Below are 27473 nucleotides of genomic sequence, written 5' to 3' on the forward strand. Positions count from 1 at the left end.
ACACTTTTAAATGTTTTTAATATTTCTGTGCACTATGGTACAAATAAAATGTGTTTATTTTTTACTTTTGGGTCTCATAGCATACTTCCTTTTTTTCTTTGTGTATTTGTAATTGGTTGTTTTCTGTATGCTTTGATCCTTAGTATATTTACGTCAGTAGTGCTAGTCCCTTGCTCAGTTTTATATTCTCTCCCTCAATAGACAGCAGACAGGAAGGAATTGATTTTGCACGAGCCTTGGACAAAAGGAGAATTATCTTGTTAATTGTTAAAGATATTTCACGGACCTGGGCGAAACCAACCTGATCAATCTGGATTCCCATGGCAGGTGAAGAGCCAGTCTCTCCGCAAATACTTTAGAGTATAGTTTGATGTCTAGTTTAGGTCTATAGCTGGCTGGGAGGGGCTTCTAACAAAGATGTCGGGAATCGAGAATCCACAGAGGTTGCGTTGAATACCCTGGCTAGAAATGGAGATAAAATATCCTTAAACTGCTTCTAGAAAGCTGGGGTTAATCCATCCGGGCCTGGGCTTTTACCCGCCAGCATATTTTTTATAATTTCAAGAACATCTGCCCCCCCAATCTCCCGATCCATAGCAGCAACCACCTCCTCTGCTGAGGTTGGCACAACAGTGTCCACTATGCAAGACTTTACTTGGGCTACATGCAAGGGATTACTTATAGGCGGCTTAGAGTTGTCTATTGTGTATCGTGAGGAATAAAAGGAGTTGAAACTTTCACACATCTCCTCAGGACGATACATCCACTCCCCTAGGTCCCTTAATTTAAAAAATGTAAGATGCTTGACTACGTGGATGCAGAAGCCTAGATAGTGGGCATCCACATTTATCGGCTTGGTCATATAGGTAGCTCTGGAACCACGCCCTCTGTTGAAGGTATTTTTGATCTAAGAGCGATCCCTAGCTGCCGACAGTTCAGCTAGGTCTGTTGGTGTTAACATAGATTTGTGACGCATCTCCAGCATCTGTACCTTTGATATTAGAGCAATTATGCGAGTTGAGTTCTCTTTTTCAAGGCGAGTGCCCCTCTTGAGCAATTCCCACTGGCCAGGGAGGCTGGTAAGGTCATTCGTCCCTGAAGTCTGTATGAAGGAGGTGATATGATCCCTAAACTCTGTCATTTATCTGCCATGTCCATGGGTGGGTGAGCCCTGTGATATTGTAAAGGTCAGGTATATAAGGGCATGGTCAGAATGTATTATATTTACAATCAAGGCAGTGGGGTCCAATGTCAATGCATTATTACTCAATAAGAAAAAGTCAATCCCACCATGTGAGACATGTTCAGGAGAAAAGTATCTACTCGTGTAGAAAAAAAGGCGTTCCCGGACGTCTACGCACCTGGAGTTGAGCAGATCTGTGAAGGTGTGTGCATATACTACTACGGATTGAAAGCTGGATCAAGAGAATCAAGAGATCGAGAATCAGCAGTTATTTTGAGGAGTTTATATTGGGATAGATATTTCACCTCTGATTTATTCTACAAACAACTATTCTTCAGTCAAACTTCTGATCATGAAGCATTATGTTATTCTACAGTAGCTTATTGGAGATAAGGCTGATATATTAATGCTTTGTTTGCAGATTTACAGCCACAATGTTTGGTAGTCTACAACTAGCTATTCACTTTTCTCCTTAACACCAATGTCATGACAACCACCACATGACCAGCCTCAAACACAGCAAAGTCTCTACAGTATTCCTCCCCAGCCTCAGATCCTTAGTCATTAGGTGACTGGCAGCCTGGGAGGGTGCTTCACATTCAACATGCATAGAGCTTACCAACCCATATTACCATGTGGTAATAAATACCTGCAACAGAAATGGGACAAAACCTACTATGATGAACATAAAAGAAAGGTGTGTATGAAGACTAGATAGAAAAACATGAACTGTATGTCTTGTGTGCATTAATAGCATTGTAAACTGTTCATTTATACCCCCTTATTATATAGCTTTAAATATATACAATAAATATTATTGTTTCTTATAGAAGAAAGACTGCAGTTTGTTATTTCCCAAAGTGGGCTACAAGGGCATACCTTTTGTTTGAACGATAAATTATGTTACTTTATTTGGCTTCTACTAAGGTGTTTAATAAATTGTAAAATCAGTTCTGTGCATTTATAGTTGGGGTCTGTTGCCCATATTCAAACTGTTTATAGCATTATATTAAAATTAAAAACCTATTTATCAGAATATTCCAATTATCAGGGAAAACACTTAAAATGAATAGAATCTGTTACAACAGCATTATGAGATGTTTAGAAGATATTAATTAGTTGAAATGTTCACGTGGAGACCAAATTAATTTTATTAATACCTCTGAATGTTGGCTTTGGATCACAGGTATGAAATAAACTCTGTGGGAGACTAGCACAGTCCCTGGTTTAATTCCTTACATTCATTATTAGGCTTTGCATACAGTGACTTATGACTTTTGAGAATATGTCATCAACCTGAATAGATCTTAGTGATTTGCTACTTAAGTGTTTCATTGATATACTGCCAGAACTCACTAGTAACAGTAAAAGAACAAACAATAAGCAGTTATTCAGCCATAACTTGCTTGATCTTTTTCCTAATGTTTGTCTGGTCACAACAAGTTATCCACAGGTTGGGTGGAATTGATTGGTGGGTTCACAGTGGTAGGATCAAGAGAAAAGGGGTCAGTAGCACCCCAAATGAAGCATTCTGTCAGTACCATAGAGATGAACAGAGCAGCAGTGTGCATCTGTGACTAGCTTCATTTGTGGGTACAACGGTACCCCATTCTAATAATTCATGAGGTCACTACTGGTAGTGTGACCAGACAACCTCTTTAAGGATTTATTAATTTACCAAAAAATATGTGGAATTATAAATGTTTAAAATGTTCTAGTGCAGTAACATTCAGCCATAAACTTAGATTTGGTATCCATGGCATAACGGAAGTGAGAAGGGAATACCTTACTAGGCTGCAGTACATGTTGTGACTTCCAAACCTTACCCCTACATGCTCAGCACTGTGATACCATCTGATGAATAAATGCTTAGTATTATAACAGTAGGGTGCATTAATAGTACCAGAACAGAGGTTGTGCTCAGGCTTAGAATACAATTCTGGCTGTATTGAATTTTCAGCACCTGCCTCTCATTGCTGAAGTTGAAAACAATTCCAGCTTTTGGTAGACAGAATCCTAGAAAGTGGTTATAGAGGAAGGTAATTCAACCCCCTCCCGTAATGTGAGTAATTTCTCATCCAATCCCTTCCCTTCTTTGGTTGAACTTGATGGACATGTGTATCATATAAATGATGATACTATGATACTATGGAAGTCTCTAGGCAGTAATCTATGGTTACAAAAGAAATAAACAGTGATCAAAAGTTTTGAGGTTCTGTAATACAAAATGGTACCATGAAAATTCAAAGCTAGTCCTGCAAAAAACAACCCCTTACACAGCTCTGTAATTGGCCAATAAGAAAAGTTCTGGCTTTCAGATTAATTTATCTTGTAAGAATCTGATATTGCCATAATTGTAACAGCATAATAAAAACATAATATAGTCATTTTTACAGTCTAATGACTGAACTGCATTTGTTTTTCATACAGATTTTTACTATTTCACTAGAACACTTTGGGGCAGAAGTGGGCCGGAGCGAGGCGTTACTGTCCCCGCACTGGCGACTTTTCATATGTGAAAAGTCGCCGGCTGCATTTATTTCTACGCCAGGCCCTGTCTGCAGGCTGTGCAGCAGCCTGCCCGATACTTCCGCCTCTTGATGTACCCCACTGCGAATCTACAGCGACAGGCCTATCAGGTTTTTCTTTCTTTTGCTTCCTGATGTGACCAGGGTGCAGTCAATTATGCTGTAATGTTTTCAATCCTTCCCATCCTTTGAAGCTATTACAATACACATAATATGAAAGTAAAATGACAATCTGCATATTCCATTGAAAATTAAACTTTTTCCATTCAGCTTACGGTCGGTGTGGATATACCCTAAAAATTGCTGTATACAATATATGTTTGTGTTGCAAAAAACATAGCATGGCTGCTGTGGTCAGTTAGATTAAGTTCATTTATTGTATAATGTCATTGTAAGGCAGATACAGGATTGGTTAACCACTGTGGACTAATTTGCGGCTCACCCAAAGTGATTACATGACAAGCATGCAGATGGGATTTAGACATATCTGCAGCATGTTTATTATGCTGCAGATTTAGGGTGTGTGGCAGAGATGTAGCTAGAAGTTCAGCATAGGGGAGGCAAAACCAACTCAAGTGGGCCCCCAACCCATATGTACAAGTATTCCACCATAAATTGACCATATAGCAGTAGATACTGGTTCTCCTCAGCCCTCTTTATTAATAATACAGGCCATAATGCAGTGAATTACAGGAGACCTCTCTGTACAAATACACATTTCCTGTCACTTCTGTCTGACTTCTACCAGCCCCATTATGGATTTTCTAAAGAGAAACGTGTAAGGAAGATTTGAGACACTAAATCGTGCACAGCTCCTTATGGAGTGTTTGTACTCAGGTAGATGTGAGTCCTAGGAGCAGGGGCGTAACTTAAGCAAGAGCTACAAAGTGCTACATCAAGCGCTACAAAGAAACTGGCTCACTTGTGGACCACCCCAGGAAAGGAAGACCAAGAGCCACCTCTGATGCGGAGGATAAATTCATCCGAGTCACCAGACTCAGAAATTGCAGGTTAACAGCAGCTCAGATTATAGACCAGGTCAATGCCGCAGAGAGTTCTAGCAGCAGACATATCTCTACAACAACTGTTAAAGGGGTTTTGCCACAAACTAAAGTTAGGCCCTATCCAAAGCTGAACAAATGGACTCTACATGCCTAGTTCCCACTGTGAAGCATGGAGGAGGAGGTGTGATGGCATGGGGGTGTTTTTCTGGTGAAGGTATACTAGCATGGTTTCCACAACATTCTGCAGTGGCATCCTGCAGTGGCATTATTTGCGTTTAGTTGGACCATCATTTATTTTTTTTAAAAATACTTCAAGAGTATGTTAGAAAGAGACACAACTATTCATTATAAAAATAACAAAACTTGCTGTAGTACCCTTGGTACACATCTAAACTGTCTTTGCACATAGATTTTAAAGCAGATTTTGTCAGACTCATATCTGATCAGTCATCTGATTTGTTTCAACACTTGAAATTGGCTCATTAGATAGATGTTGGACTGTTACCCAATGTTTATTGCAACTTTTAGCTTGGGGAGCAAGAATTATAGCCTTAAAGGGCATCTACCATCAGATATGCGTCAGTGCTGAACGGGTGGGATTCATTGTCAGCGTCGACTATTCGGTGGCTGGGGGCATGAACGTTTACACAAACGTCAGAGCCAAGAGGTGCTCCAGTGATGACGTCCGGAGCATCTTGGCCTCATTTACATTATTTTATATAGTGATTTCTCTGAACTATAGACGTTACAGAAATGAAAAAATGCTCTCCACTACCAAAGGTAATGAGAATGTCAAATTTAATGGTAGATGTCCTTTAAGCAGTTCTATAGTAGTAAAATACCAATGAATTTTTCTGTTAGGTCAGCGAGGAACATAAGAAAAGATAATTATACCATAGGTTTAAAAAGCAAGTCTTTAACTATATGGTGTGTAATATTTGGTTACGTGAAGAATCATTGCCCTACTTTTACTCACAGATCATAGGTAGCATTTATAACCAAGACTGATGCCATCAGGAGGTGCAGTTGACTACACTGACTGATTACTGCCCGGGGGAAAGTCTCTTTCTGGACAACAGATGCTTCTGAGAGACACATGGTGGTCATTTCCTGCAGCTTTGATTTGTCATGCCAAATTTACTCTATGACAAGTCTAACTGGTCATGAATGGTGTTACATTCCTGAAATGAACAGTATACTAGCTCCATGGAAACTATATACAAGATACACCAAGGAGCTCAGTTTCAAAGGTATTCATAAATTCTGAAAACATAGACTTGAGATTATTTGTTAAGGATGTTAAGGGATCTCTAGGTCATACTTATGTAGTGTTATTTTTAAGATTAATATTCCACACCAGTGTAGAGTATTGTATAATTCGGCCTATATATATGTAACTCCAATGCTTTTCTTCACTTATATTCTGTAGTCTTTGTGTTAACATGATTTACTAAAAAATATCCAGCAATTTCCTCTTTTAAATATGTAGAATCTGTCACTGCAACAGGAATGTGGAAGGTTAGAATTCTGTCACTGCTACCTGTAAGAGCAGTTCACAAGGATTCTGTCAAGGCCTTTATATAGTTAATTATAAATATATTAATCATTCTCAAATCATCTTTTCTTTATTATGTAAATGAGGCTGGGCACATGAAGAGAGAAAGTGATGTCACCCCTGTTACCCTTCCCCTCTCCTCCCCCCTGCTGTGTGAAGTGTATAGTAAGACACAGAGACATCATCTACATAAGTAGTGCGTAGGAGTGACAGCACAACAGCTACAGGATGCAACCATGTGTATAGGAGTACCTCATACACACACAGGCTGCAGGGGGCACCAGAACCAAGCAGCCAGCACCTGGAGTGTCACATCATTATACAGGCTGTCAGTAAAGCACTGTTTGGTGTGGCTGTGCCTCACATTTATGAATAAGCTGGACAAGATAATGGGGCACATTTACTTTCCCGTAGGGAGAAATTCACCGAAAGTGCACTGTACAACGATAATGCACTGTGCGGCGGTTCCCTAAGATTGTGCGCCCAATATCCTGCATTTGTTGCTTCCCTGCACAGGTACGACCGGAGTTCACCATCTTCTTCCTGGTGCATGTATGTGCTTGATCTTGCGACACAATTTGAAAGTTAAATCCTGCACTCAGCCCGAATCCGTCGGGTCGTCCAACGGCACACCCCCTAACTTCTGTTGCATGAAAGCCAGCGCAGTTGTGCCAAAATCCGAACGTGTGCAACACAATCCCCTGTTAAATACTGGTCACAACCGTGCAAACCCGAAAACAGAAAATCTGACGATAGTGTGGCTTGATCCTTAGTAAATAAGCCCCAATTCGTCATTGGACCCATCTCATATCATTTACATACAGCTTGGGTAGGGGCAATGCTTTCTGAAGGCAGTTTATGAAAATATATTTAATTTGGGGTGGTTAATTTGCCTGAGAGGTTCTCTTTAAATAAGGCTTTTGTGGAAAATAAAAGGTAAATTATCATGCCAATCTATTAGCCCTTGATCTGTGTTAGTGTGTAATGGCATTTAAAACATTTGGCGTGGAACAGGGAGCTAGAAGGTAACAGTTACTTGGCATGCTGGCAACATGCACTTTTGGTTTGCTAAGGAAAGCAAAAGATACAAACTGGGAATTTCCTTTTTTGAACTTATATAGTTTAATTAACTTTTACTTAAATACCAGGCGGTCCCCTACTTAAGAACACTCGACTTACATACGACCCCTAGTTACAAACGGACCTCTGGATATTGGTAATTTATTGTACTTTAGTTCTAGGCTACAATGATCAGCTGTAACAGTTATCAAATGTATCTGTGATGAAATTTTAGTGTTAATATTGATTCTTATGACAACCCAACATTTTTTAAATCCAATTGTCACAGAGACCAAAAAAGTTCTGGGTGGGATTACAATGATAAAATATACAGTTCCGACTTACATACAAATTCAACTTAAGAACAAACCTACAGACCCTATCTTGTATGTAACCCAGGGACTGCCTGAAGATTCAATTTTCAATCTATGTAATGACTGTGACCAAATATTTTAATCAGATGGTCTATTAATATGTATAAATAAGATTGATTATGGATAAAGATATGAACAAATTAAAATTAACACTGAATTTATTTAGATGTAATAAATCTAAATCTGAGCTGAAAAAGATTTTGTTAAGATTATAAAATATCCTTGGGTAATAATAAATATGTATGTATAACTGTACAGCTCCTGAGGAAATATTATGCACCATTTCCAGTATAACAAGTTGTATTTGACATGCAGGACATCTACCATGAGGTCCAGGTGACGGATTCAATTATTTTATGAGAAAATACACAAGGAGTGAAATAGGTTTTCTATAAATGCCAATAACCTGTAAACTACAAGGTAGCTAGCACATGTGAATAGTGTTGCCTAACAACACAAGAACCTTAAACAAATGTGCTGGCGTGTGCACATATACCACAGTTGCAAGTTAAGCATTGTGTAACATAACATTTGCACTGAACAAATGAGCAGTAGGGATTATGCGGTGTTTGGTAACACAAAGCATAACATTACAGTGAAGAAGAGCAGCAAATATAAATCTGTAGAACAGTTACTGTACATTAAAACCAGTGAGAGCCCATAATGCAGATCAGTATAAAAACCTAGTTAATATATATCATTTTACTGCATGCCTAAAATGAAAGGCATTGGTTACTTTAGGAAAGTTTTAGGAAACGAAATACCTGTCCCAGCCGTGCAATCCCCGAAAATGTTGGGTAGTCCAACGGAAATGCGATCCGCGGACCCTTAGTAAATAAGCCCCAATGTGACTTACGTGTCTACCCACTTTTGCGGCCTTTGTTAGTTATGTAAGTGGTATGCAGTCAGAAGATGCCGCTGTCACGATGGGGCTATTTTGGGTATGATAAAACTACTATGTTTGCTTGTGAAATTCATATTTTACCTTTATGTTCATTCAGTTATGTCCCAGACTGTGTGCAATACAGATTTTTATTAGACCTCATAGACAACTTATCCATATGCAGGAGATGTATTCCAGCACACAAAGCCCTCATACTATCAAGATGCAAAGGCAGATATACAGTAGACTTTTCAGGGTCCAATGCACTTCAATGGATGTGATCTATTGTAAATTATTTTTATGACCTTATAGATATAACAGATTCCTACCACTCCCAATGTCAATTACAGTTGGATTGCTTGCCTTAAGACTTAAAAGCTTTGGGCCAGTTGCCAACCCGTCATTTATTCCACCTACACAGGGTGCAGTTTTTGATATTGGCTTTCTGGTATAAATCAGGAGCATATCCTAAGCATACATAAAGTATGAAGTAACAACTTTGTTCCCACTCTACACAAAGCCTTCATGTCTAATTGCTGTGTTCTTTTTATTAACTTTATTTTTATTGAGAATAAAAAACACATGATACTGAATATTACAAAATGTAATAAAGCAGCACACAGTAAACAGTAGAGCAGTCATAAAGTGTTGGACCAACATTTTCTAGTTTATTAAACATATCTTTATTCAACATCAGAAAGATTTTTTTGACACTGACACATGCAGTATGACATGCAGTAAACAGATAAACAGTAAAAGATACCGTAGCACATATACAAAAAAAATGTGGTGGGTCTGGTTACTCCACCTCAACCACCACATCTAACGAGCAATCAGGTCAAGTTATGCCACACTATCTATCAACCCCAATGAGTAAATCATCAACAAATCCCCATGAAACATGTAAAAATGCAATAATGAGGTATATAATAACAAAGTAGACAAAAAAGTCAAATAGACATAGATGGCCAAAATGTGACGAAAAATGCTATCAAGTATTAATTAAGCCTATATACAAGCTCAAATAGTCAATTCGCATAAATCACTGTACATCAAATGCCTAATCCATTCAGCCATGACATGGATATACAAGATAGTAACCAATCATGGGAAAGGGGGCCTTAGTTGGTGGTAGGGTGCGACACAACCCCTGGATGGGATGGAAGGCTGCCTTACGAGTATCGTGGCCGATGGCGAATTCCTCAGGGGTATGAAGCTTCTTACCGTCAAAGCTCACTTTTATACGTCTTCCTCGTCAGTGTTTCACATGCAAGCCATCATGTGAGGACCAAGATGGCCCCATACTGGAAGTACTGCAAAGCAACATGAGAGTTTGTAGCAAATGACGCGATCAAGGGCATGCACATTAATTTATTAGCTTATTAAACAGGGGAGCATAGTTGGTAAAACCCAATGCAATTAACAAGAATGAAATAAAAAAAGAAGAATCAGATGTGTCCTTCTTTTCACCTTTCCTCTTGGATGAACATGTCCAAATATTGTATGTTATGAGAGTTACATCTTGTCAAAACATAATAATATCCTGTCACAAAGTGATATGACATGTGTCTATTTGTGGCCACCCAGTGGTTGTGTTTTGTCAGTGTTTTTTTCCCCCAAGTCATTCTGTCTTTAAATTTGTGAATTTATTTTCATTAGTTCATAATTGTCATAAAATCCCTTGTAATTGTACATTGCAGGTGCAGTCAGCTAAACCAATGGTGGATACAAATAGTCCACAAACATATGTACATCTTAACCTAAAATTGAAGAAACTAAAGGTAATTTTCCATTACATTCTATTTAGTGCCTATAACTAGTAATATTACATTTACAATATTACATTTGTACTACTGTATATAGCTACCAACATGTTTAAAAAAAACTCTTGAAAACAAAGTCTGTATAGGGCCTCACACCTACACCCATTTGTTACTTATATAACCAGTGTCTTATGTAGCACAGGGACCTTAGGATCCCCACAGAGATCATGGCCCTGGTGGGACTCCTGCTCCTCTCTAGCTACAGTACACCATAGTAGAATTGTTTTTCAACAAAAATGTATGGCAAAATCTGAGTCAAACAACTGTAAAAGAAGGGAAAATTGCTACATGCAAGTCGAAGGGGACTTGCATTTACCATTGTTTCTATTCTAATCCTTTACGGAACAGAGCAATGGACACCACTACAAGTTATGTACACCTAGTCAAAGTAATGAAGCTTCATAATGAATCTAGAAAACTTTGAGGAATTGATACAGATAGTAAACAGGAAAATTGTGAACCATTTCATTATATAAATATGTCACAAAAGCAAAAGGGGGGTGCAGGCCCTAAACTCACTCATGACCCTCCTGACAAGTAACTAACAAGCCTTGCAAACCCTATATGGACTTCTGGTCTACAATCCCTACACTGAGTCCAAGCGAAATCGAACAAAACTGGGTCAAATCCAAAATGGCGACTTAGCACATTCAATAGCAAAAGATTGGTCACATTATGTAGCAGAGGTCAGATACACAGTATGGCAATAGGAGCAACAGAAATGGGTCAAAAGTGTAAGGAGGCTAGTAAAACCAGCAAGGTGCAATGGAACTTGCCAGATGTATAAAGGAGTGTATAAAATGTATAAAGGAATGCCAACCCCAGCAGCTGACAGGATCAGCCGTCCATCACTTAAGTCACAAGCAGGGGTGCACCTAGCCTTTCCCCCCCCTCTATACATGTAAAATCTCAAGGAGTGTTAGGACCAGACCCAATCATATTGGTAAAATGTGAAAATAAAGCAATGCAAAATACATAAAGCTTCCCTCCATGAACTATATAATACACACAGCGAGCTACTACAAAGAACAATATATATAAAACAATCGGCCATATAATAAAATCAATACAGCATGCCGCCATATACCATATAATACATACAGCATGCCGCCATATAATATAAAATCAATACAGCGTGCCCCCATATACCATATAATACATACAGTGTGCCGCCATATACCATATAATACATACAGCGTGCCGCCATATAATATAAAATAAATACAGTGTGCCACCATATACCATATAATACATACAGTGTGCCACCATATAATGCATACAGCGTGCCGCCATATACCATATAATACATACAGCGTGCCGCCATATACCATATAATACATACAGCGTGCCGCCATATACCATATAATACATACAGCGTGCCGCCATATACCATATAATACATACAGCGTGCCGCCGTATACCATATAATACATACAGCGTGCCGCCGTATACCATATAATACATACAGCGTGCCGCCGTATACCATATAATACATACAGCGTGCCGCCGTATACCATATAATACATACAGCGTGCCGCCATATACCATATAATACATACAGCGTGCCGCCATAGACCATATAATACATACAGCGTGCCGCCATAGACCATATAATACATACAGCGTGCCGCCATATAATATAAAATCAATACAGCGTGCCGCCATATACCATATAATACATACAGCGTGCCGCCATATACCATATAATACATACAGCGTGCCGCCATATACCATATAATACATACAGCGTGCCGCCATATACCATATAATACATACAGCGTGCCGCCATATACCATATAATACATACAGCGTGCCGCCATATACCATATAATACATACAGCGTGCCGCCATATACCATATAATACATACAGCGTGCCACCATATAATGCATACAGCGTGCCGCCATATACCATATAATACATACAGCGTGCCGCCATATACCATATAATACATACAGCGTGCCGCCATATACCATATAATACATACAGCGTGCCGCCATATACCATATAATACATACAGCGTGCCGCCGTATACCATATAATACATACAGCGTGCCGCCGTATACCATATAATACATACAGCGTGCCGCCGTATACCATATAATACATACAGCGTGCCGCCGTATACCATATAATACATACAGCGTGCCGCCGTATACCATATAATACATACAGCGTGCCGCCATAGACCATATAATACATACAGCGTGCCGCCATAGACCATATAATACATACAGCGTGCCGCCATATAATATAAAATCAATACAGCGTGCCGCCATATACCATATAATACATACAGCGTGCCGCCATATACCATATAATACATACAGCGTGCCGCCATATACCATATAATACATACAGCGTGCCGCCATATACCATATAATACATACAGCGTGCCGCCATATACCATATAATACATACAGCGTGCCGCCATATACCATATAATACATACAGCGTGCCGCCATATACCATATAATACATACAGCGTGCCGCCATATACCATATAATATATACAGCGTGCCGCCATATACCATATAATACATACAGCGTGCCGCCATATACCATATAATACATACAGCGTGCCGCCATATACCATATAATACATACAGCGTGCCGTCATATACCATATAATACATACAGCGTGCCGCCATATACCATATAATACATACAGCGTGCCGCCATATACCATATAATACATACAGCGTGCCGCCATATACCATATAATACATACAGCGTGCCGCCATATACCATATAATACATACAGCGTGCCGCCATAGACCATATAATACATACAGCGTGCCGCCATATAATATAAAATCAATACAGCGTGCCGCCATATACCATATAATACATACAGCGTGCCGCCATATACCATATAATACATACAGCGTGCCGCCATATACCATATAATACATACAGCGTGCCGCCATATACCATATAATACATACAGCGTGCCGCCATATACCATATAATACATACAGCGTGCCGCCATATACCATATAATATATACAGCGTGCCGCCATATACCATATAATATATACAGCGTGCCGCCATATACCATATAATATATACAGCGTGCCGCCATATACCATATAATACATACAGCGTGCCGCCATATACCATATAATACATACAGCGTGCCGCCATATACCATATAATACATACAGCGTGCCGCCATATACCATATAATACATAGAGCATGCCGCCATATACCATATAATACATACTGTGTGACGCCATATACAATATAATACATAGATCGTGTCGCCATATACCATATAATACATATAGTGTGCTGTCATATACCATACAATACATACAGATATATATATACAGTATATCCAGCAAACATACAGACATATATATATATATATTTATATACCTTATATACTCGAGTATAAGCCTAGTTTTTCAGCACAAAAAATGTGCCGAAAAACCCAAACTCGGCTTATATTTGAGTCAAAAAAATAAATATATCTAAACTCACCTTTCCGGCGACCCCTGTATATCTTCTGTGCGATCTGTCTGGCAGCGGCGGCAGGCTATATACACTGGGGCAGGGTGCGGCAGGCTATACACACTGGGGCAGGGTCTGGCAGGCTATATACACAGGGGCAGGGTCTGGCAGGCTATATACACTGGGGCAGGGTCTGGCAGGCTATATACACTGGGGCAGGGGCGGGCTGGCAGGCTATATACAATGGGGCAGGGGCTGGCAGGCTATATACACTGGGGCAGGGGCGGGCTGGCAGGCTATATACACTGGGGCAGGGGCGGGCTGGCAGGCTATATACACTGGGGCAGGGGCTGGCTGGCTATATACACTGGGGCAGGGGCTGGCTGGCTATATACACTGGGGCAGGAGCTGGCTGGCTATATACTGGGGAGGCTGTGACCAATGCATTTCCCACCCTCGGCTTATACTCGAGTCAACAGGTTTTCCCAGTATTTTGTGGTAAAATTAGGGGCCTCGGCTTATACTCGGGTCGGCTTATACTCGAGTATATACGGTATATATATATACACTCAACGGCCACTTTAATAGGTATACCATGCTAGTAACGGGTTGGACCCCCTTTTGCCTTCAGAACTGCCTCAATTCTTCGTGGCATAGATTCAACAAGGTGCTGGAAGCATTCCTCAGAGATTTTGGTCCATATTGACATGATGGCATCACACAGTTGCCGCAGATTTGTCGGCTGCACATCCATGATGCGAATCTCCCGTTCCACCACATCCCAAAGATGCTCTATTGGATTGAGATCTGGTGACTGTGGAGGCCATTTGAGTACAGTGAACTCATTGTCATGTTCGAGAAACCAGTCTGAGATGATTCCAGCTTTATGACATGGCGCATTATCCTGCTGAAAGTAGCCATCAGATGTTGGGTACATTGTGGTCATAAAGGGATGGACATGGTCAGCAATAATACTCAGGTAGGCTGTGGCGTTGCAACGATAATCAATTGGTACCAAGGGGCCCAAAGAGTGCCAAGAAAATATTCCCTACACCATGACACCACCACCACCAGCCTAAACCGTTGATACAAGGCAGGATGGATCCATGCTTTCATGTTGTTGACGCCAAATTCTGACCCTACCATCATAATGTCGCAGCAGAAATCGAGACTGATCAGACCAGGCAACGTTTTTCCAATCTTCTACTGTCCAATTTCGATGAGCTTGTACATATTGTAGCCTCAGTTTCCTGTTCTTAGCTGAAAGGAGTGGCACCCAGTGTGGTCTTCTGCTGCTGTAGCCCATCTGCCTCAAAGTTCGACGTACTGTGCGTTCAGAGATGGTTTTCTGCCTACCTTGGTTGTAACGGGTGGCGATTTGAGTCACTGTTGCCTTTCTATCAGCTCAAACCAGTCTGCCCATTCTCCTCTGACCTCTGGCATCAACACGGCATTTACGCCCACAGAACTGCCGCTCACTGGATGTTTTTTCTATTTCGGACCATTCTCTGTAAACCCTAGAGATGGATGTGCGTGAAAATCCCAGTAGATTAGCAGTTTCTGAAATACTCAGACCAGCCCTTCTGGCACCAACAACCATGCCACGTTCAAAGGCACTCAAATCACCTTTCTTCCCCATACTGATGCTCGGTTTGAACTGCAGGAGATTGTCTTGACCATGTCTACATACCTAAATGCACTGAGTTGCCGCCATGTGATTGGCTGATTAGAAATTAAGTGTTAACGAGCAGTTGGACAGGTGTACCTAATAAAGTGGCCAGTGAGTGTATATGTGTATGTGTATATATATATATATATATATATATATATATATATACACATACAAATACACACAGACACATCTATACATAAACACATATACATACATACATAGAAGTTACCTTCACTCTTTTCTTCTTATCTCTTTGGCCTTGTCCTCTGGTGGTGGCGGGGGGTGTTGCCGGGGATGTCGGAGCGGGGGGGGGGGTACGGAGGCAGTGATGGACCGAGGGCGGAGCGTGGGGGCGGAATCGGAGCGTGAAGGGGGGGGGGGCCACCGCGGACATTGGGCTGGGGCGGGGAGTGGTACTTACTTGTGCCGGGCTGGTGGATGAGATAGGCGGGCTGCGAGGGGGTGGAAGTGTCAGCGGGCGCGCAGGGGGAAGTTTCTGTGGGCGCGCAGGTACATGTGCCTGCCACGGGCGGGTGGATGTGATGGGCGGCGGAATGTGAGGGGGGGCGGGGAGATGTACCGGCCGGAACACATGCCGACGGGCAGGAGCCCGACGCCGCCCCTAGTGTAGCAGGAAGCGCGCCGCCTGAGGCGAGAATCTCAACTCGCCTCATGGCAGGTGCGCCCCTGGTCACAAGTAATACACAACTAAGCTCTAAAATTATACCACCAAGCTTTCCCAGGCAAAAGACTTTGCAAGGCAGTTATCAATAAAAGCTTACAGTAACCAGTCCTGGGTGTGGCCAAAACTCAGAACACTCCAGCAAGCATTAGTGAGCCCTGACCAAACAATATTTACCTGCTGAAACTGAACAACCCCTTTAAATGAATGGGCAAGCATATATAACATAGTCACACCGAGCTTGCCACAGTGAGGTCTAAATTTTGCTGAAGCAATCCTCTATGGCTTGGATATCACATATATGACCTGATGTATAAAATTAATTTCTGAAATGGGTTGTCCACTTTCATTTGCAAACACAACAAAGCTATACTTTCAGGACTTCTGAGCAAAGATTGGAAATATCTAGAATCATTTTTTCAAATATTAGATCTTTGGTCTATTAAAATAGTTTTCTATCCTAGAATAATAATAATAATAATAATCTTTATTTATATAGCGCCATTATATTCCGTAGCACATAACAGATTCTAGGGAACATATACAAATAAAATAAGACATTACAGAGCAATAACAGTCATATGAAACAATAGGAACGAGGGCAAGAGCTTACATTGTATGAGGAAAGGGTGACACAGGAGGTATAATAGCCTGTATACTGGTCGCAAGAGATTACAGTCTATGAGGATGAAGAGGGGACACAAGGTATAAGAACTTGTATACTGTTCCCAAGAGCTTACAGTCTATGAGGATAAGGGGGTGACACAAGAGCTTACAGTCTATGAGGATGAGTGGGTGACACAAGAGGCATAAGAGCCTGTATAATGGTCCAGCCATTTTTATCAGGGAATGAAAAAATAATAATTTGAACCAGCAATCAGCCAGCATCTCATATACAAAGTCCAAAGTCAGTGGGACTGCAGGGAAGTATTGTCCAGATAACCGACAGGGGCAGTACACAGAATTGGTTAATGATGAGTTAAAATTGCATGCAGTTAGCGAGTGTGATAGACCTGTCTAAATAAATGGGTTTTAGGAGCATGTTTGAAGCCATTGGGGGCTGGGTATAAGTCTGATAGACCGGCACACTGTTCAGAAGGATTCCATATTGAAGCAAATATTGTCTGCAAATTTCAGTTTGCCATAGATCTCTGCTGTACATGGTAGAGAAGAAAAAAATTCACGGGAAAATCTGATGCAATACCCACATGTACATGCAGAATCACCTATTTCGGATTGATTAAACTGGTGGTTACAGGTAGGGTTGAATGGACCTAAAGCACAATGTTGCAGGTTCGGCATTCAGGCTGAAGTTTTTCCCTTTCTAGAAAAAAAAAAAAAAAAAAAACACTTTGGGCCTGGGTTGCAATTCCAGGGTAATGGGTCATAACTGAAAAAAAAACACTGAAAAGAATAAAAAATAGTGTAATTCAAGACCAGGAGTCCTTATGTGGAGAATAAAAACTCAATTCTCAGGTCTCAAATGCATATGCATACCTACTTGACATTCTGGGAGGGGTTCCACCTCTCTGAAGGCAGCTCTTCACTCTCTGGGTCATCTACAGCAGTGATTTTCAACCTTTTTTGAGCCGCGGCACACTTTTTATACTTAGAAAATCCTGGGGCACACCACCAACCAAAATAGCACAAAATGACACTAAAACAATCATATTATACATATAGTTAATAATATAGATTCTAAATTTATTTTACTCACTCAGTGTGAAACCTGGGCCTGTTTCGATAAACACAAAAGGGATATCCTGGCAGGAATGGCGGAAAGACACACACAAAGCTCTTCCTCAACAGTTCTCAGTTTCTCCCTGTTTTTAGTATATGGTGCTGATTATTATGTGGCTCATATACTGCAAAATAAAGGGGTACAATGAGAAGTACTATGGCCATGAGGCCAGAGTACAAGTGCCAGCTCATATACTCAGCATATGCTGGTACTTGTAGTACTCCAGCCTCATGACTATAGTATTTCTCATTGTTATATGCAGTATACTGCTGGAGTACTACAAGTACCAGCTCCTATGCTGAGTATTCTGCCAACAGTTCATATGCTCAGGCAAAAGCTCATATAGTCAGCATTATTGGTGGGCATTACCCTGGCGGTGGGCAAATGCGGAAGTCTCTCCACTCTCAGGATGATGCTCCGGCCTCGGTGACGTCATTTTGTCGCACAAGGTTCAAAGCTTGCGCATGTGTTATTGTACACGTCTCCTACATTGTAAGAAGCCGTGGCTGCGCATCGCTGCGCATTGCCGGGAAACAAAACACAGGGGACACCATGGTTTGGGGAAATTTCCCCCGCGGCACACCCGACCATGTGTCGCGGCACACTAGTGTGCCACGGCACACAGGTTGAAAATCACTGATCTACAGGCAGGTAAAGGATCAAGATGCCAATGTCACCATTCTCATATATATTTGGATGTACTTTTCTTGTAGCTTGAAGAGGAACGACTAACAACAATTGAAAGGGACAACCGTCTGTTGCTTGAAAAAATGTCAGCTATTATGAGAACTAAAGGAAGAGTTGACAACAAAAATAACTATGAATCTAAAAGGTAAAAAAGCAGGAATAGGAAGGAATATTCTACTGAACATAAACCCTTCATAAAAGTCTACACGCTTACAGTTAATACACCAGTTATCTATGAAAAGCTTCTGTTCAAAAAAGTGATTTTAGAATAATATTACAAATAAAATTTGCATAAAGTGACAGTCCCATGTTTACAAACATTGACTGTCATATCATAAAGGGAATCTGTCACCACAATGTTCACTATTCCAGCTACTGACAGGTTCCCATAGCACTCTTTAAACTAATGGCCACCCTTCTTTTAGCTAAAAAAAAAGCAGTTTTTTCTATTGCCATAAAAAATACTTCTTCAATCTTACCTGGCTGCCTCCCAGAATGAACAGCGAATCACAGGTGGCATATTTTTTGCATAGCAGTGCAAAGGTACAGTAATAAATCAGCCAAGGAGGATGACCTAAATGGAGGTCAAAAGCTGAAATGGCCGCTGGGAGTGAGACACTTGTCTATCCATATGATAGGAGGAAAGTGTTTATAGTGGGGAAAACCCCCTTAAGCATTGTCTCCATATTTTAAGGTATATAATTTCCATTTTGCTTTTACAGCTTAAACAGAGAGAAAAGAGAGCAAGAACTGCTGAAAGTATCCAGAGAAAATCAAACCATTGGAGACAGACTCTCAAAATGTGAGCCTCAGTATCGAGTGGAAAGGTGGCATGAAGACTGGGTAAAAGCAGAAAAGTATATGGACAGCATTGCTAAATACCCAAGGGGATGGTATGCTGCACAGTACCCAGAAAAGGTAGTAATATTTCATAAAAATTTTATTTATTTTTTGAATTCCAGATAATAAGTTTGAAAAATAAATATGTACATTTAGTGTAGCCTTAGGCTAGAAGCATAGTTGGTCTGTGAATTGGACCATGTGCTGGATGCATTTTAAGAACTAAACACAGTGGGGCACATTTACTTAGGACTTTGCACCAGTTTTCACATGTATTTAACTAGTGTCCGCTCCACATATGTGGAGCACGCAATCCTTTTCTGTCACGGCTGCACTATTCTTCAAGCGACACATTTTGTCATTGAAATTGGTGTTCCAGGCACCATGCCTGTGCTATATAAGTGTTTTCCAAACCATTGCTTATGAGTATTGATTATGATTATTGCTGTAAAACTTTTAATAAAAATACAGTTATAAAAAAAAAAAAAAAAAAGAATTGGCGCCCTGGTGTACATTTGGAAAGTCTGACAGAAGTGTGTCGCACGCCCCCGTGTTAAAGGTGCACCAAAAAAAAAAGTTGGTGCACTCTGCCGGGGCAGTGCAGGATCAGAGTGCAGGGCCTACAAACACACAAAACATAATCAAACTGCACATTGTTTTTAGTATATGTGCCCCAGTGAGACAATGTGAATCATAGTGATTTATCATGCACAAATTCCCTTCTTCCTTGTTGTCATGATATAGTTCAGAGATGCTGTTTTTCAGAAAATCAGGAAGCCCTTGCATTATATATGACTATGATGCTAGCAGTTCTGTCCAATGGTCAGTCTGTGAAATCAGGCCAGTGCACATTTCACGAACCCATCACAGTTGTGTGCTTCTAGAGCTTATCTCTTGTAGTGTCAATAAAGTAAAAATGAGAATAAACAGAAAATAAGTCTTTAATTAAACCAAGTCCATTGTTGATGATTTGTTTTAATATTTTTCTTCAAAGAAAAAAAATTCGATATCCTGCAGTTTTCACCCTGACCACTTAGTTTAATGATAGACTGACAGTTGTTAATTTTGTATGTGATTTATATGCAGTATTGAAATAGAAGATAACTCCTCTATAGATAACACCATCATTGCAGGATCTGCTGTATTCTTTGCCAGAGTTTTTGTAGTTTATGAATGCATGTAGCTTCCCCCCCCCCTCCCCCTACCTGTACAGAGTATGTAAAAAAAAAATCTCTTAGAAACCTCAATAAGTGGGCTCCAGTCAATAGCTGTCTATGCCCTTGGAACTGTTGTAAAGTATATAACTAAATGCTGTTGGAATGTAGGCAAGGGTGTACAAATAATAATAATGCAAATTAAAAAAAAACTTTGGAGAATAAAACACATTAAACAAAAAAACAGATAAGAAAAAAAAATTATGTTTAGTCATCTACTCCTTATAAATTGAATTATGTGAAACATGCCAGGAAAACGTGAAACAAAATATTTTTCTCTTTTATCTTTCTAAGTCCAAAATACATACAATGTGTAATTTGCTTTTTATTATTGTTTTATGTTACCTTAGGCTTTAAAAGCAAAAAAAGAAGCTGCTAAAAAACAACCTGTGAAAGATGTTAAATCAAAATCAAGTAAAGGCAATGATAATAGGGAAACTGAATCAATGGAGGAAATGAATACTGAAAAACGGGAAGATGTGGATGAGGACAATACTGGAAGTATCAGGGAAAGTATGGATTCACAGACAAAAGATAAAAAAAAGCAAAAACTTGATAACAAAAAAGAGGAAATCCAGGAAAGCAAAGATAAGATAGAGGAGTCAAAAAAGGATGAAGATCTGACAAAAAACAAGGAAGAGCACAATGAGGTATTAAATGATGGAAATGAGGACAACTATGATGATACTGGTAAAGAAGATGAATATCAGTCAGAAGAGTCTGAAACAGAACATGAGACAGAAGATGATAAGGAGGAAACAGACTATGTGCAGGATCCAGATGAAGATCAGGATCCAGATGAAGGGCAGGATCCAGATGAAGAGCAGGATCCAGATGCAGAGGAGGATCCAGATGCAGAGCAGGATCCAGATGCAGAATAGATAACTTAAGTCTCTACATTACATACTGACATCATGATAACTATATCTAAAACACCAGCCATATTATCCATACTATGACAATGACTTACTGTGACTGATGACAGAAAAGGTCCTCTCAACTATTTCTCTGATTATTAATGGTTGGGGGATACCTGGACCATTTGATGGCTTACTGTTAGAAAGTGAAACATTGACTGAAGAGATAAAAATGACATGGCTGAAATGTGAGTCAGTTTCTTAATTCACACATTATAGCGGTTAACAAATGTATTTTAGATAAAATATTTTGCCTGGGGTGGCATGCCATTTAAGCAGCAAGGGAAGAAAGAAGACTGAGAAGTGCGAGCACATTACACCAAGGTGTTGACAGAGATTATACGTCTCTTGATTCTGCTCCTCCCTGGTCCCCCAAAACTGTTACTTTGATCTTGCATGCTACGGTATCATTGAGTGGAGACCCCTTGGTCTCTTGTGCCCGCACAATTCTGTTGGCTGATCACTCTTTTCAATGGCTATTGGCTTCAACAGACAATCTGAAGACCCCTTTAACTCTAAGAACTTTTCTTAGAAATATTGCTTGCTATCTTAAAATCTCCCAGTTTCTAAGCATTAAAGCAAAACAGGGAAGACTCTACACTCTCTACTACCTGGCATCTGCTACAAAAGAGAATTTTCTATGTTAGGGCCTCATGCAGACGGCTATGTTCTTGCCGCTCCTCACCCTTACCCTCTCCATTGAAAGCCGAGTGGCTGCCCAGCTTGGTCACATTGCGGTGAGACAGTACAGTGACTGGGTGCCATAGACTTCTATGGGGGCTATGATGCAGCGAACATTGTGCAGTAGTATCACAGGCTCCCATACGGTCGTGTACATGGGGCCTAAATATGTAGATATGGACATATGTATGAGTTTTCAACATGCGATGAGTTCACAGTAACATACTAAGGTGAAAACAAATATTGGACTAACATGATTGTTAACAAAATCTTATCAGCTGCAAACACTATCCCCAGATTCCTGCCAGCTGTGATATATAGTATATCTGCCATAATTCTGCAACTGTGCATTAGAATTGTGGTATTAAGAACTATACGGAGTGATGTGCATTCAACACATTAAATATTATAAATTACAGTTACCATTTTTACATGAGGAAGCTTGTGTTTTAGAATGGCCCTTCATGGTTTTTTGTTTACTGTAAATACCTTACAATTTTTTTAAGTAAATAATTCATTTATTTATAAATATTACTCATCATAGCCACAATACTGTACTAGCTAGTGCCAGAGAACAGCTATTCTCACACAACTGACACAGATATATGGCTCACTGCTTGACAGATCTACTACATAAACAGTTTGATTCACCTGATTAAAAGCATTAGTGATAGCATTCCAAGATAAAAAGCAGAGCTATCGAAATATGGTAGGGGAATAGACAAAATAAAAATTAAAAACAGTAACAGTTTGTCCATAGGCCAAAATGGCTTCAGTGGTGATTCAGTGAATGGTGCTAGCAATAACCGCGGGTGTTAACCCATCGATTGCCGCTGGCTGCCGGCAGCATTAAAAAGCCGATGGCACATGGGAGCCGCCATGTTTATGTTGGATCGTTGCTCACTGTGACATCATCGGGAGCGGTGATCTGTTGCTATGACAGCCTTGGGTCATATGAACACCGATGCTGTCTTGTTTTAACCTAACTATTACAATGTGTGATTTGCACAATGTAGTAGATGATGTGTAAAGTCTCCATATACTGTAATACTGTAGTATGGTAGTAAATGGGAGGATCAATCAGACAACTAACTAGGGTTAAAGTACCCTAAAAGTGTCAGAAAAATAAAAAAAACTTAAAAAAAAATTAAAAAAACATAAAAATTCAAATCACCACACTTTCCCTAAAGCTGATAGAAATATAAATAAACAGTAAAAATCCTAAACATGTTAGGTATGGTCGCATCCCAAAATGTCCGATCTAACAAAATATAACAACGTTTTTTTCCAGCCTTTAACCACATAACGGAAAATAGCACCCAAAGTTGAAAATGCCAAATTTTTGCCAATTTGCAAAACATCAATATAAAAATCAATATAATGTGAATTTGGTAGCCCCGTGATGGTACCAACCGAAAGAATAAAGTAGACATGTCATTTGGGGTGCATAATGAAAGCTGTAAAATCCAAGCCCATAAGAAAATGGCAAAAATGCATTTTGTTCACCAATTTCACTGCTTTTGAAAATTTTTCCCACTTCCCTTTACACGTCATGGAATATTAAATACCATCACTATGAAGTGAAATTTGTTAAGCAAAAAACAAGCCCTCTTTACATGGAAATATACGAAAGTTATGGATTTTTAAAGGTGTGGAGTGAAGAATAAAAACTTAAAAATGAAAAATGGCCTGATCATTAAGGGGTTAATATATCAGTTTGTGTGGATTAGAGAGGACTCTCTTAAAGCAACCAAATTGTTCTTCTGTAGAGGAATGGCTGGAAGGCACAACAGTTTGGAAACCTGCTTTTCACTATGCATATGTGCCTTTAAGTGAGGTAGATCCTCTGAGATCTACTGTTGTAATAATAGCCTTAAAGGGGTAGTCCAGGATTGATTCTTTTCTGAATATATGTCTTAGGAGGTATATAAAAAACAAAGTATCTATATTCACCTTCCTCCGGACCTCTGGAATCGCACAGTGTATATAGTTTATATACAGAGGCTCAGAAATGACTTCACGTCAACAGCCTTTCACTATAATACTGCCCCCTACGTACAAGGATATAACTACTATAATACTGCCCCTATGTACAAGAATATAACTACTATAATACTGCCCCCTATGTACAAGACTATTACTACTATAATACTGCCCCTATGTACAAGAATATAACTATTATAATACTGCCCCCTATGTACAAGAATATAACTACTATAATACTGCCCCTATGTACAAGAATATAACTACTATAATACTGTCCCCCATGTACAAGACTATTACTACTATAATACTGCCCACCGAGTTCTAGTTCCCCCTCCCTCCTGCCCCCAGTTCTAGTCCCCCCCCTGCTGCCCCCAGTTCTGGTCCCTAACTGCAGCCCCAGTTCTGGTCCCCCCCCCCTGCTGCCGCTAGTTCTGGTCCCCCCCCCCCCCTGCTGCCCCCAGTTCTGGTCCCCCCCCCCTGCTGCCCCCAGTTCTGGTCCCCCCTGCTGCCCCCAGTTTTAGTTAGTTTTGGTGTGCCCCCCTGCTGCTTCAAGTTGTAGTTTCTACTCACTGTGAGCAGAGCAGATGTTCCACGGGAGTCTGTATAGAGAAGAAGCAGGAGGGTCATGTGATGATGACATCACCACAGGTCCTCAAGCTTCCCCTATATACAGCAGCAACAGGTCCTCAAGCAGTGAGTGCTTATTACACACGTTTTATTCCGTTTTTGCCGCGAATCGCGACCCCTGTGTTTTGGTCATTCGACCCCCGCCGGGGTAGCGACCCACAGGTTGAGAACCGCTGGTTTAGAGTTTTATAGCACCTAGAACCATACTTTTGGTATTGTATGGATCCTAGAAATCCTTTTAATCGCGTCATCATTGTGGTTTTTAGGTGCTAAAGAAAAGAACAAACAGGCAGTTAAAGATAAGAATGCATGCTACAGATTAAGATCAAATCCCCTATTATGCCTTTGAACTGTCTGTATCTCTGGTTTGTAGATCACAGAATGGAATGCCTGATGCAATTTGAAAGTTTCTAGGTATTATAGGACCCAATTTTGGGGCTTCTGAAGTGACATACGTCTTTCAGGCTCTAAAATTGACTCCTCTGGACAAAAAGTAAATTTTCTCATGATTTGCATAATTATTTTATAGTAAAGGTGTAGTTTCGTTAGTGTTGCAAAAACTGGTGATAAAGTCCCTTTAATCTATAAAACTTAACATTTTGCCAATAATATTTGGCATTTACTAGACCAAACTAGTCGTTCAGATAGAAAAGTGTGATTCCTCATTCCAGAGACTTGCATGCAGCTGCTCGACCATGAAACATGAAGTGGTGAAACATACCAGTGGTGCACAGTATTATTTTAATAATGCCAGCAGAGGTTTAGGACTCCTGGCACTAGGTTTTACAGTATGCGGCTCATCACTCTTACCCAGCTTTACACCTTTACAAGGTTTGCATTGCCAGGTTGGTTCCCAAATGCTTCCACTTTAAAATAATACACTTGCAGAAGATCATGGAAGAAAGGGGGAAATTTCATGAACCGACCTGTTGCATCCTGTTACTATACCGGACATGAATTAAGAGATGTTTACAATGACCCATTCTGTCTTTTTGTAATGGCAGACTGCATGGCTAGGTGCTGGATATAATACCCAGTGACAACCAGACAGAATCACACATCCAAATTCAACAACAACCTACAGCCACCCAGTGGTTAAGTTGTGCATTGCACCTTTTCAAGGGTTTTGTTAACAGGTTCCAATTTTTTAATTAACCCCTTAACGCTCAGCGTCCGATATATCGGACGCTGAGCTCAATGACTTAGCGTTCAGCGTCCGATATATCGGACGCTGAGCCCATGCCGGTTCAGCTCAAGATCTGAGCCGAACCGGCATCGGGAAACACGGGGTGCCGGCTGTGACTGATAGCCGGCACCCCAGTGTAACACCCGCGATCGGAGTTGACTCCGATCGCGGGTGCTTAACCCGTTAAATGCCGCGGTCAGCGCGACCGCGGCATCTAACATGCCTCTGGGGGGTCTTTCCCCCACGATCGCCCCCCCCCGAACCGTTTTCGGGGGGCGCCGATCGTTGCTATAGTAACTCTGGGGTCCGATCTGGACCCCAGAGTTACTTGCTAGAATTGCCAGTAAGATGGCGTCTGTGACGTCATCTTACTGGCACAGTGCCAGCCTATGCAAGTGTATAGGCTGACACTGATAATACTCTGCAATACATGAGTATTGCAGAATATTATCATGAAGAAGCAATCAGAAGATTGCTTCTTCATGTCCCATGGTATAAAAGTAAAAAAAAAAATGTTATTCAATAAAAAAATAAAGTAATAAATCACTAAAAATGCCCCAAACCCCCAAAACATATAAAGAGACATATAACTAAAAAAAAAGTCTAAATCATAACACAAACCCCACATATATAGTATCACCGCGTCCGTAACAACCCGTAGAATAAAAGTAAATCATTATTGAACCCCCACGATAAACGCCGTAAAAAAAACTGCTATAAACCTTCCAAAAATTATGATTTTTAGCTATTCAATCCCACAAAAAATGCTATAAAATGCGATCAAAAAACCATGTGTACTCCGACATGATACTGGTGCAAAGTACAACATGTCCCGCAAAAAATAAGCCATCAACCAGCTCCGTAGCCAAAAAAGTAACAATGTTATGCCACTTGGAAGACGGCAATACATAAATGATAGATTTTTCCCCACATTAGGGTTTTGTTTGACAAATTTAGTAAAACGTAAGAAAATATATTCAAGTCTGGTATCCCCGTAATCGTATCGACCCATAGAATAAAGATAACAGGATTATTAGTCTATACGGTGAACACCAAAAAAAAAAAAAGTAAAAAATCCAGTACAGAATTGATGCTTTTCTACTCCTGCCCTCAAAAAAAGTTCCTAAATTTTCAACAATAGGTGATACCAACCCCAAAATGGTAACAATGGAAAAAGCATCTCATCGCGCAAAAAAAATGGCATCACATGGCCCAAATAACGGAAAAGCGAAAATTTTATAGCCTTCAAAAAGGGGCAATGAGGAAACTAAAATCCTGGCAGCTGCAGGGCGCTCCTTCCCTTCTGCGTCTCGCTGTGCCCCCATAAAACAAGTAACGGCCACATGTGGGGGGTCTCTGTACTCAGGAGAAATTG

General features: G+C 40.3%; 2 protein-coding genes and 1 long non-coding RNA gene across 5 annotated transcripts in view; 2 read left to right on the plus strand and 1 right to left on the minus strand.

Moving 5' to 3' along the window:
* The first annotated feature begins 1704 nt into the window (after nucleotides 1-1704).
* Nucleotides 1705-22683, plus strand: CFAP97D2 (CFAP97 domain containing 2). Its single transcript, XM_072135791.1, has 5 exons — nucleotides 1705-1880; nucleotides 10287-10367; nucleotides 18674-18792; nucleotides 19370-19565; nucleotides 21052-22683. The coding sequence occupies exons 1-5, from the start codon at nucleotides 1788-1790 to the stop codon at nucleotides 21580-21582; spliced, it is 1020 nt and encodes a 339-aa protein (XP_071991892.1). The 5' UTR covers nucleotides 1705-1787; the 3' UTR covers nucleotides 21583-22683.
* Nucleotides 9299-25877, minus strand: LOC140118198 (uncharacterized). 2 transcript variants are annotated; one of them, XR_011853150.1, is made up of 4 exons: nucleotides 25839-25877; nucleotides 17717-17778; nucleotides 17428-17543; nucleotides 9299-9899 (listed from the first exon to the last, which is right to left on the minus strand). It is a non-coding gene; the product is annotated as an uncharacterized lncRNA (long non-coding RNA). The 2 variants fall into 2 exon arrangements; XR_011853149.1 differs by lacking the exon at nucleotides 25839-25877 and adding an exon at nucleotides 21672-21776.
* The window catches only part of CDC16 (cell division cycle 16), a 32416-nt gene continuing 29860 nt past the window's right edge, over nucleotides 24918-27473 (plus strand). For both annotated transcript variants that reach the window (XM_072135788.1, XM_072135789.1), the window contains exon 1: nucleotides 24918-24978. In XM_072135788.1, the coding sequence (XP_071991889.1) occupies nucleotides 24919-24978 (60 nt within the window). In that variant the 5' untranslated portion in view covers nucleotide 24918. The remainder of the gene's footprint in view (nucleotides 24979-27473) is intronic.

The sequence above is a fragment of the Engystomops pustulosus genome, chromosome 2, assembly GCF_040894005.1.
Source record: "Engystomops pustulosus chromosome 2, aEngPut4.maternal, whole genome shotgun sequence".
In the NCBI taxonomy this organism is placed as follows: Eukaryota; Metazoa; Chordata; class Amphibia; order Anura; family Leptodactylidae; genus Engystomops; species Engystomops pustulosus.